The sequence below is a fragment of the Eptatretus burgeri genome, chromosome 14 (assembly GCF_056783735.1).
Source record: "Eptatretus burgeri isolate ZD-2024b chromosome 14, Ebu_testis_v1, whole genome shotgun sequence".
Classification (NCBI taxonomy): Eukaryota; Metazoa; Chordata; class Myxini; order Myxiniformes; family Myxinidae; genus Eptatretus; species Eptatretus burgeri.
In genome coordinates this window covers 7,784,494-7,797,272 of record NC_140974.1, presented here as the reverse complement: position 1 = coordinate 7,797,272, position 12,779 = coordinate 7,784,494, and the positions used below count along the sequence as shown (strand labels likewise).

General features: G+C 33.4%; 2 protein-coding genes across 2 annotated transcripts in view; one reads left to right on the top strand and one right to left on the bottom strand.

Moving 5' to 3' along the window:
* Positions 1-12,779, bottom strand: part of LOC147012610 (uncharacterized) — a 139,350-nt gene that overhangs the window by 107,862 nt on the left and 18,709 nt on the right. The window lies entirely within an intron of this gene.
* Positions 1,651-4,213, top strand: LOC147012611 (uncharacterized). The gene is made up of 3 exons (XM_085853631.1): positions 1,651-2,052; positions 2,150-2,326; positions 2,424-4,213. The coding sequence occupies exons 1-3, from the start codon at positions 1,960-1,962 to the stop codon at positions 3,237-3,239; spliced, it is 1,086 nt and encodes a 361-aa protein (XP_085709757.1). The 5' UTR covers positions 1,651-1,959; the 3' UTR covers positions 3,240-4,213.

Here is a 12,779-nt window from a genome sequence, read left to right as displayed (position 1 = left end):
ACTTGAAATGTGGGTTCTGGCTTGATAACTCACAATGTGATACATATCTTGGAAACTCAACAGGAATGTGGTTATACCTTGAAGACTTGGAAAGTTGGGTTTATTTTGGAGACTTGAAATGCTACAACTCTTTGGGATCAAAACCGATCGATGTAGTTCTTTGTTGGATGGTGCTTGATGAGAGCAAGATCAAGAAAGTTCTTACTCCCCCTTTCTACTTCATCAAACCTGAAAGCCTTAAAAGACAGAATTGGAAGGAGAAAAAAAAAAAAAAAAACATCAAAAATACATATTGTTAGTTCTGGGAAGAAAGTGCAGGCTTACTCCCCCTTTCAACGTCATCAAACCTGAAAGCCTTAAAAGACAGAATTGGAAGAAGAGAAAAGAAAAAAACGCAAAAAAATATATATGTGGAAATTTCATTTAGAAAAAGACATTGTGTTGGGCGAGGGTTGAGATTTTGAATGTGAGGGATGGGGTTAAGATTTTGAATGTGAGGGATGGGGTTGAGATTTTGAATGTGAGGGTTGGGACACACACACACACACACATACACACACACACACACACACACACCAAAAAACAAAAGTTAAGCTATGACTATTCAGTTGAGGATTCTGTGTTTTGGGTTCACAGATCTAAGAACGTCCCCGCTTGACACACATTATATATGGCAGATGCCACCTGTTATACACCTTGGACTTGGCCCTTGAGTGTGCTATACAACAGTGTATAGTAGGAGGGAATGAAGCGCCAACCCATTGCTCCCATTGCACGCACGCACGCACACACACACACACACACACACACACACACACACACACACACACACACACACACACACACACACACACACACACACACACACACACATCAACAAACAAAAGTTAAGCCTTGACTATTCAGTTGAGGATTAGTAGGAAGGAGTGAAGCGCCAACCCATTGCTCGTATTGCACACACACACACACACACACACACACACACACACACACACACACACACACACACACACACACACACACACACACACACACACACACACACACACACACACACACACACACACACACACACATCAACAAACAAAAGTTAAGCCTTGACTATTCAGTTGAGGATTCTGTGAACGTCCCCCCTTGACACACATTAGTAGGGTAAGAATACTGATTCTGGCTCACTTTTCCCCATGTAAATGAATGGGGGATTTTCAGCGATTTATATTTTTTTTCCCTAAAAATAAATCCCCTTTTTATCCCAAGGTATATTTATTTGTCTCCCCTTTTAACCTGGAGGTTGAACCTCATTGAATTGAACACCTGGGGGTTGAACAGCTCACTCATTGAACCTATAAAGATTTGTTCATTCTCAAATTCCTTCAATAGTTTAATTTTCTTTGCACAATAATCCCCATCTAAAATATTGACAAACAAAACATTTGAATCTTTATATTTTTTAAGATACCCCTTTTGTGCCATTACGAAATGATAAACTTCTCTTAATGATCTTGTTTGACCACCTCCTGAGCCACAGGTTATTTTTTGTTAAGCCCCGCCCACTTTTCTTTAAGCCCCGCCCACTTTTGTTAAGCCCCGCCCACTTTTCACAAGGTATTCAATAAGCCCCGCCCACTTTTTTAAGCCCCGCCCACTTTTCCTAAGCCCCGCCCACTTTTACTAAGCTCCGCCCACTTTTCATAAGGTATTTTTTCTAAGCCACGCCCACTTTTCCTAAGCTCCGCCTACTTTTGCTAAGCCCCGCCCACTCTTACATCATTTCCAGTTCATCTCTGACTCACAAAGAAATCACTAGAAAATTACAGGATGTTATGGTTTTGAAAAATTTCCCAATGAAGGCTTGCCTAGGCTTGCCCAGGGAATTTCCAAAGGAAACCACACCCACCAGTCTTTCTCTATAAAAGCTTCAAACCCAGGCTCCATTTTAAACATTTGTTTTTGCTGGCAATGGTGTTCTGTGTGCTTGTCTCGAACTGTCTGTCTTCTATGGAACTAAACCTTCAAGTTGATGAACTGGATTCAAACCTCTTATCTATTGAGGTAAGATTTTTTATTTTCCTATTTTCAAACTTTGATTGAAGCATACTCATTTAATAATTAAATAACTTAATTAATACATTATTATTTTCTCTCACAGGAAATTGTGTCTGAAATACGAAATGAAAATACTGCTTTTGCTACAACTTGGGGGGAAATTGTTGGCTTGGTTGAAGACCTTGAGTGGGATGACTTTGGTGTTCCTTGGAACTCTCTGTCTTCTATGGAACTAAACCTTCAAGTTGATGAACTGGATTCAAACCTCTTATCTATTGAGGTAAGATTTTTTATTTTCCTATTTTCAAACTTTGATTGAAGCATACTCATTTAATAATTAAATAACTTAATTAATACATTATTATTTTCTCTCACAGGAAATTGTGTCTGAAATACGAAATGAAAATACTGCTTTTGCTACAACTTGGGGCGAAATTGTTGGCTTGGTTGAAGACCTTATGAGCGACCAAGACCCACAGAACGAGTTCGTCCTTGATGACCCAACCAAAGAGTTATACCTTGGAGACCAGCAAAATCCTGAAAAAGAGTTTTACAGCAATAGTACTCATTGTGAGTTATCAAGACAATACCCACTGAACAAGTTATACCTTGATGAGCCAGAATACAAGTTTTACCTTGGAGACTCACAAATTTTGAAAAAATTAGTAAATGAGTTCTGCCTTGATGGTTTAAATAACTACCTTGGAGACTCAGGAAAAGGGTTCTGCCAAGATGGTTCTAAATATGGGGCCTACCTTGGAGACTCACAAATTTTGAAAAAATCAGTAAATGAGTTCTGCCTTGATGGTTTAAATAACTACCTTGGAGACTCAGGAAAAGGGTTCTGCCAAGATGGTTCTAAATATGGGTCCTACCTTGGAGACTCACAAATTTTGAAAAAATCAGTAAATGAGTTATCCTTAAGAGACTTTGTAAGTTGGTTTTACTTTGAATACTTGAAATGTGGGTTCTGGATTGATAACTCACAATGTGATACATATCTTGGAAACTCAACGGGAATGTGGTTATACCTTGAAGACTTGGAAAGTTGGGTTTATGTTGGACACTTGAAACTTTTTTGGGGGCTTTTATTTATTTATTTATTTATTTATTTATTTATTTATTTATTATTATTATTTTATTTATTTATATTTTGGAGACTTTTGGAGTTGCTATCACTCTTTGGGATCTAAACCTATCGATGTAGTTCTTTGTCGGATGGTGCTTGATGGGAGCAAGATCAAGAAAGTTCTGGGAAGAAAGTGCAGGCTTACTCCCCCTTTCTACGTCATCAAACCTGAAAGCCTTAAAAGACAGAATTGGAAGAAGAAAAAAAAACGTAAAAATATATATATATAGGTGGAAATCTCATTTTGAAAAAGACATTGTGTTGGGCGAGGATTGAGTTGGGGTTGAGATTTTGAATGTGAGGGTTGGGGTTGAGATTTTGAATGTGAGGGTTGGGACACACACACACATACACATCAACAAACAAAAGTTAAGCCTTGACTATTCAGTTGAGGATTCTGTGTTTGGGGTTCACAGATCTAAGAACGTCCCCCTTGACACACATTATATACTGTTATACACCTCGGACTTGGCCCTCGAGTGTCCACAACGGTGTATAGTAGGAGGGAGTGAAGCGCCAACCTATTGCTCCCATTACACACACACACACACACACACAAACAAAAGTTAAGCCTTGACTATTCAGTTGAGGATTCTGTGTTTGGGGTTCACAGATCTAAGAACGTCCCTCTTGACACACATTATATACTGTAATACACCTCGGACTTGTCCCTCTAGTGCCACAAAGGTGTATTATCTGCTTAGTTTTGTCTTTTGTAATTCCTGTGAATAAAATGAACCTAAAATCTCTTCCCCTTCCAAATCATATATTTTATAAGTCCAAGGAACTGTATCTATTACATCAACAATTTTAAAAAGTTCTTTCGTCCATCGTTCAGTAAAACCCTTTTCAAAATGAGATTTCCACCTATATATTCTTACGATATCACCAACTTTGAACTTAGGTTTTCTGACATTAATCTCTTTTTCATATTTTAATTTTGTAAATGTTTCTGATGGCTTCATATTCGTTGACGTGTGAATCGTGTCATTATACTTATCCACAATATCCTGAATAAAAGATGACCATTGTTGTGAACCGAGTTGTGTGAATTTTTTATATAGTCTCTCTTTTAAGGTACGATTAAAACGTTCAACAACAACTGCCTTCCCTTCATTAAAGGTACTGTATAATGTAATACTGTTATTTTTTAGAAAATTCATAAATGTCTTGTTATAAAACTCTCTACCCTCATCAGTCCACAATTTTTTAGGTTTTCTCTTACTTTTATTAAATATCTGTTGAAAAGCTAACATAAGAGTATTACCTGTTTTGTTTTTTAAAGGGACAACCCACGCATATCTACTCCTCAAATCAATAACGGTTAAAGCATACTTGTACCCCTTATCATTATTGAGTTCAATCAAATCAGCAGACCAGATATAATCAACTTCCTTGGAATAAACTTTCCTTCTCTGAAACTTTGTGAATATTGGTTTATGTAATTCATCAGCTAATTGCTCTTCAGTCTTAATGGCATCATTAGAGCCTATAAGTTTTTTGAATTTCCAAGTCCAAGTTTCAATTTAGCACTAATCATCTTCTTCACGATGAACCTATCAACTTTTTCTCTCAAGGTTGGATTTTGTATCAGAGACAAATTATATAACATTTCTCTATCGGCTTCATGCTTTTCTTCCAACGTTGTGGTATTCCCATAATCAATATCATGTCTCATGCACACTTCATCAACTCTATTGATTGGTTTACTCCAGGATTTAGGATTGTCTGCCTCATCTAATCTTTTATCTAAGTTTGTGCCTGGACCACAGAAAGAATAACCTGGAAGATGTAATTCCCCTGGTATTCCAGTAGTTGTAAATTTACTTCCTGATAAAAACTTTTGTATATCTCCTCCGAGTTTGTGTTTGGAGATAAATTGATTTTTTTTTTGAACCACACACCGAACATATACCTTTTTGTATAACCCTGTTATTTTTACTTTTAATATATGAAATATTTTTAGTATTAGTTTTCTTTTTACATTTGAGACAATAACTCATTTATTTATGAGAAAAATTTCTGCAGAGTGCAAAAACCTTTTTAGTTTCCAACATGCACATTTGAATCTTAATTTTTAAAACATAAAGAATCCTTAGAAATGCCTTCACTCTCTCCTCCATTTATTTAAGAAAAAACTTGAATTAAAATACATGTCTTCTCGATGTCGATAGTCTTGTTGAAAGTATTGCAAATAGACTTTTTAATTCTTTGTATTCCTCCCTGGTGAGATAAGTTAATTTCTTTAATACCTCTATTCTTTTTTGAATCTCACTGGTTTCCATATTTTGATATTTATTCATTCTCTCTCTTTCCTCCCTCTCTCTATTCTCTCTTTCCACCTTCTCCTTTTCCTCCTCTTCCCTCACTTCTTCAACTCCTTCCTCATCCCTTACTATACTTGAATCGTTTACACCCCATAGAATATTATACATATATTCATCAGGATTTCTTGTTATTCCTGTATCCAAAATAATTTTTTTTACAACAGGAAACCAATAAAATTTCTTTTGAATTTCTAAAAGAGCCTTACCTTTTCTTAACCTTATAATTTTTTCATTATTTAACATTCTAATTAAATCTAAAGTTGTCGGTTTATCAACATCAGCATAATGCCAATCTTTTATTGAAAATACCTCATTCTTATGTTGTAGAACATATTTATTAAAATACCGAATACCCTTTTCTTGAAGGTATGCTTGAACACAGAAATGATAATTTTCTTGAAGCCTTCTTGCTGTCATTTATGTATTAGAAATATATGTTAGAATAATATTATGGCACGAAACACCTCCCCATCTTCCCATAGTTAAATCATTTTGTATTTCCTTACTTATTATATATAATCCTGTTTTTTCTGTTTTCATGAGATAAACAAGGGCAAAACCATTATTATATTTACCCTTATTAAATTCTTTTATTTGTTGTTTACTAATCGTGGCTCCACAAAACTCATTCTCGATACCAAGTGGATAATATTCTTCCTTACGAGACTGATTTAATTGTTCCAGGTCTTCGAGGTTAATTTTAAATGACCAATTATACCCTAAATCATTCATATCATACCCCCATTGTTCTATTCTCATACAAACGATACGCCCTTCTTTATAAAAATTTATTTTAATTCGAACTGTGAATTCTGTATGACCTGGAGATAATATCAACACTTCTGTATCTTTAGAATACACAGCCATTTTATTTAAGTATATATATTGTGATAAATCGCTTAATCTCACCAAGTCATTCGCGTCAGTCGGGCTTGGATAATTTTTTAATTTATAAGCATTTTTCATGTTAATATTTTTGTTTATATTATATTTATATCGTTCAGCCTGTGCCTTTGTATAATAATTTGATAAATCAATATCCAGTTCTTGAGAGACACCAAAGATAGAACCATCTTTACCAACATAAGTCATTTATATTAGATTAAAAATAATATCATAAAATTTTTTATTTTTGTTGAGTTGAAATAACACATATAGACATAATTGACCACAACACTTGGAATTTAATTCTTGGACTTGAAATGTTTGATAAACACCATTCTGTAAGAATTTTATGACTTCAACAGGTGGTGGAAGACCAAAACTATCAAAATAATATTTGTCTTGACTATTAAAAATACAAACCCAATGAGAACCGTTCCCATCATTATCTTCTAAGTTCATAATAATATTCTTTGTATGTTTCGACACATTTGTTAATTCATCTCTCATACAAATAACCACATTATGAATTTTTAATTTCTTACAATATTTGGCAAGTTGTAAATTTGATGTTGTATTCTTTCCAAATTCTTTCAACCACTCATCAATGCTCATTTATTTATTAGAAAGATATAATCCATTACCTCTTTTCGTTAATTTTACACCTGCTTGTGCTATAGAAGAAAGCATATCTCCAACTAACAATCTCGCTTTATCAGGCAGACCTTCAAGTTTTTCAGCAAAATCTACAATTACACCACTTCCACTAATTTGTTTCTCCAACTCTTTGTTATGTCTTTCCAATTCTTTTTGAGCCTGGAGTTGAGCCTTCCTTTCGTTGGCAGTTTTGACCGCTGTTGAAATACCACCAGTCAATGCTCCAACCGCACTTAAACCAGCAAATAAAGGAATTAGAAATGGGAGAAATCCTCCACTCGTCTCTCTTATTGAATATTTTTTCAACATTGGTTTTGTCATTTTAATTTTAAGTGAGCCAGTGTCATTCAAGATTTTAACCTGTTCTCTTGTGAGCAAAACATCAATTCTTACTGCTCCTTTTCTCTGAATTGTATTAACGTTAATCGTACAAGGCTTTTGATTTTGAACACAAGATGATAGTTGATGAAGATTGATTTGATTAACATATACCCCAGTTGGTACTTTGCCACTCATTTATTTAACAAAAAATTATGTGAGACTAATCATCACACCATTATCTGTATTAATCTGCAATTCTGTTTCTTCCAAAAGCAAACAATATGTATCAACTTCTTCACTCTCTCCTCTTTCAATGTATAGGGAAGTATCCACTCGATTAGACTTTATAGTTTCTTTTTGAGCGCTCAGGTCAAACGTATAGATTGTATACAAACTTTTAAATGCTGTCATATCCAAAATAGGTTCTTTATTTCCATTACTTTCACACACCTTTTGGTAAGACTTGTATGCTTCAGCAAAATCATTTTTTTCCCAATTAATTTCCAATCTATCTCGTGGATAAAATGTTCCATCTAGAGAAACGCGAAGTTGTTTCACCTTAGCATTATCACTCAATGCATTATTCTTATCAGTCGCAGTATCACCATCTGGCTTTTTAAAAATCATCCACAGATATCGTGGCTTTCCTTCCAGAACACCCAAATTCCACGTGTAAGTAGTTTGATTGAGTTTAACGTGTTGACATCTTCTTTTGAGGTATGATACACTGAGTGGTCTCTTTGAGTTAAGTCTTCGATTCAACATCTCTTCTGTTTTAAGATTAGGAGTATATTCACTGATTTACCAACTCATCTCCTCAATTACAAATTTATTCTGATCACCAAAAGCATTACCAACACCAAAAAGCAATCTATTTTCATTATCATTCCTTTGTAGTTGAAATCTAATTTTAAGACCATACAGAACTTTATCATAATCACAAAATCCAAATATACCTTTAAGAGGAACTGCCACAGTAAAACTATTTTCTGCTTTTGTATCATCATTATACATTCCTTTCCTTTGAATATATCCAGGGTCTGTGTTTGTTCCCGTTGACATATCAGGAATAAAACCTTCGACAGACCCCTTTCCCATTCTATCACTGAATGTATAGAGTGTAAATTTCATCATTTCAGATACAGCAGAGACATAATCAACCGCTTCAACTTCTTGTGTTCCAATATACAATCGCACACTATCAAACATTTTCCAGAAGAAATCATTTACAAGTGTAGCGTTTGTGTTATTCCCAGCCTTAGTGAATTTAAATTTACACAACAAGAAACTTTCGGAGAGATTCAAATAGGTTTGTTGATTATTTATTTCAAAACTTTTTGTACCATTTGTATTCCAGTCTGTTCCAGTTATTGCATTTACCTTGAAGTAATCTTCTTTTTTAGTGGAGTTTGAGATAATAATAGTATCATCCAAATCATAGATACTATCAATTGCTTCCATACTTGTATTTATTTAGGAAAAAAGATGTTAAAACTTTTGAAACCCTGATCCAAGTATTTGAATTATTTTCTGTCGTTCTTGGGGGACAACTGAGTTTTACCTTTCTTAATTTCTTTTATTGCTTGTAATTTATGAGATTCTTTCTGAGCATCTTTTATACTCTTTACAGCACCTGCTACATTTCCCACAGCAGAAGCAGTTGAACCAATTAGGTCTTTATGTTTAAGAATAGTTGAACCAATACCCATGAGAGTATCAATTATCCCATCTCCTCTAAATTGATGTCCAACACCCCTTTGTCTCTTAGGTTTATAGTATCCTCTACCAAGATACATACCTTCACCCTTGTAGTACGGGGAAAGGAACATCCCATCCCCTGTAATTATTTTATATTTTCCCAACTCGTGCTTCCTCACAATAACCATCGTATTTATTTATTGAAAAACTTCACGTAGGTGAATTCTGATGGATATAACTTCTCCATTAAAAGAGATCACACGATTATCTTGGTCGGTTATCCTAAAATTTACTCTGTGTATGGTTTTTCCTGACACAGGTAGATAAACCAAATTTTTAGGCTCCATATTGAATTTATAACCAATTGGGGTTGAGTATGCGCTGAATGAAAATATTGTATTTGTTTTTAATCCATCATTATAAGCACCATCAATCAAATCACAGTGAATTAACACCGAATTTATTCCTGAGGATATTTGAATGACATTATCACTGTAAAACGTCCCATTAGTTTCAATCTTTTTTGAGGAGAAACCTAATAACTCTCTAAATGAATTATCAATTGTGAAATCAACCTTGTAGTTATTTTTAACTTTAATCGTTGATTTTGAAGTATGTTTTTGAATGTTTATAACAATATTTTTTGGTTCATCACCCTGTTCTTTCATAAGACGAGCAATTTCGGAAGATATTTGAGAAATCTCGTATGCTCCGGGTGAGACTGTTATCGTTTTGTATCCACTTCCCGGATTATAACTAAACTTGTCATTTTTCTCGGTTATATTAAATAAGGTATTATAAGTCTCCATGGACAATAAAGATGCTTCATATTCTTTTGTTGTGTCAAGTTGTAGTGGGTATGGGAATGAAGATGTGTGGTCGCTTGTTGTGAAATTAAAACTCAGGATTGTGCTTCTCATCTTATTTAATATGAGATAAAATGTCTTTATATTGAGATTTATTAATTATTTTCATGTTCATCAACTGGTCTAAAATGGCTGATGCTTCATTAAAACAATTGTTATTTCCAGCCTTCTTACTGCCGAACAACAATAACAGTCTATTAACTAATTGCGATGGGTCATTTGGAAGAAAACTAATACCTGAACCAAGGATACTTAAAGCCTGAATAATGTGTTTCTCCTTCTCATTCTTCCTACTTTTACCAGAAAGAATAACCTTATAATTTAGAGTGTTCAGCAAATCAATATATACTCTATCATCATTATTTTCCATATCCAATGGTTTATCAATATACTTTGATTCATCCCTCACAGTTGAACCTTGTCTTCCATCTTTTGTGAGAAGAAACATTAATCTCGGAGTTAGTTTAACACGGGGTTGAGCAGAACTTAAGAACCTTAATTCATCATTAAATATCAATACCTTTTCTTGAACAAGATGAAATATTGCTGGTTGTTCTGTTGGAATGAGTCCTGCTTTGGTTTTTGAATCCGCTGAATATTCATTGTTTTGAACAGCATTCACAATATAATCAGGGGGTTGATTAATCTCTTCCAGTTGTTGAAATAAACCTTCATCATGTTCTAATTCTCCAATATGCTCTAATTCTTCCTCCGTCATTTGACTGAAATCTTTTAACATTTGAAGCTTTCTAGGAGTATATTCTACTGTGGGAACTGTGGAAACATCTTTCATTTTTTCTTGGGAAGTTTTTAAAAGTGGTTTAAAAAATTTCTCTTGTTTTTTTCAAATGCTTCTTCGCCCGTTAGTTTCTGTCTGCGTTTCTTCTTTATGTCTTCCTGTTGTTTTACAACTTTTGAAACCAACTCTTGATGTTCCTTAAATCTTCTTGCTCTTTCTTTTGTATCCATTTATTTATTGTAAAATATCATTTAATGAATTGTAAAGATCAACAGGGAAATTTTCCTTTTCTTCATCATTCAAGTAGATGTGTTCAAATAAATCCTTTTCTTTAAATATTTCATCAAATTCTTTATTAACATTAATGCGAGTTGTAATTTCTTCTTCACTAATCCTTGCATCTCTGCTTTTCATACGTTTGTGTTGAGTTTCTTCATCAACATCAAAACCGAATGATAAAATCTTCACTCCGCTCAGATATTTAATAATTTGTCTCGTTCCTTCTGGATTAGTTTCTAATATCCCAACACCACCAGATTTTAGTTTCTTTAACTCACTCTTACAATGTGAATATTTTGTTGTACCAAGAGAAACCTCCTCAAATATTTGTCCTTCATTCCTCAATCGCATATGTTCCTCCACTGAAATATAGTGATAATCTTCACCTTTTACTTCTCCAGGTCTTATTGCTCTAGTTGTTGTTGATACAATGCGTATCACGGGGTGTTTTTTAAGTAAATTTACAATATTCTCATTTGTACTACACAATAACCTTGATTTATGAAAGTTTTTTCCAGAAGCAGATTTACCCACAAGATTTATAATAATAGTTGTCATTTATATATGTAATTGTTTATAAAACAAAAAATATATCCCTTAATATCTCATCTTGTTTCACAACAATATATTTATATTTTTCAGTCGTGTGCTTCATATAATCCTCAAATTTCTTTTTACTACATAATGTAGAACAATTATCTCTCCAAAAATTATTGATATCTATTGAATTTAACTTGAATAAAATAAAAGTATTAGCATTGTTTCTGATGGAACGACGAGGAAGTTGAAAGTACGATTGACTAAGATAAATACAATTACAAGAAGAATGTCTCCCTCTTGTGTAGTAGCTGTCCATTACCGTTTGGTTTCTCTCATTAACACAATCATCAAAGATAACGAGGTTCTTTTTGATTTATCCAAATCTTGGGGAGACGGTATATCATCCGTATTATCACTAAGAATACAAGTTATAAGATTTGATTTCTTTTTACATCTCTGTGTATCACAAAATAGTTGAATTATATCTTCAATGTTATAATCATTTAGGTTTTTTTGACGTTTAAATAAACCTATTATATCTTCTTTTTGAAGACCAGCATTAAAACCTTGTGAGAGTAGTTGATACTCTGGTTGAAAACTCGACTTTGTGAAAATTATTAAATTATCATAATCTAAAAAGTTGGGAGTGAGGAGCATTTTTAAAAGTAAGCAGGTTTTTCCACATCCACTTGAACCAACTATGAGACATCTTAATTAATTTGGGAGATTTTTATGGTTGTTAAATTTTATCTTATTTTCCCAAATAGGTAAAAAATCATTCATTTATATATTTGAAAAACAGGTTATTTAATTTATTATTGGCTTTTTTAGAAACTCTATATTTTATCCTAAGTTCAGGTTTAATTTCAAGATAATCCATTATTTTATTTATACAATATCTTGTGTTGATATTTCCCTGAAAATTACATCCATGAATAATATACAACAACAATCCTTTGAACATTTCTCTTATACGTTCAGTTTCTTCCCTTGTAAGGAAAGGTGTGTTATCATCCTCATACTTTACATTCATTTCTCTAATCAATCTTGTAAAGTAATTCATTTTTGGTGTAAATCTAAAAGAATTATTTTCCTTTTTATATTTTTTATTATCATTAATTAGAAGATAATCACAGAATATACATTGTTTATAGGCTTTTGACTCTGTGTTTAATCCCCGTCTTTCACACGCAGGACAATTCTCAAATTTGTCATATGGAGAATCAGGAAAGTCTAGCATATTTATAAAGTAAAACTTTACTTAAACTGAAATTCATCTATACTTTCAGTTGTAT

Bases quoted from the DNA above. Each gene is read 5' to 3' on its own strand.
- LOC147012611 (XM_085853631.1), top strand. From the start codon at position 1,960: ATGGTGTTCTGTGTGCTTGTCTCGAACTGTCTGTCTTCTATGGAACTA. The intron at 2,053-2,149 runs GTAAGATTTTTT...TTTCTCTCACAG, and splicing joins CAAACCTCTTATCTATTGAG to GAAATTGTGTCTGAAATACG. The intron at 2,327-2,423 runs GTAAGATTTTTT...TTTCTCTCACAG, and splicing joins CAAACCTCTTATCTATTGAG to GAAATTGTGTCTGAAATACG.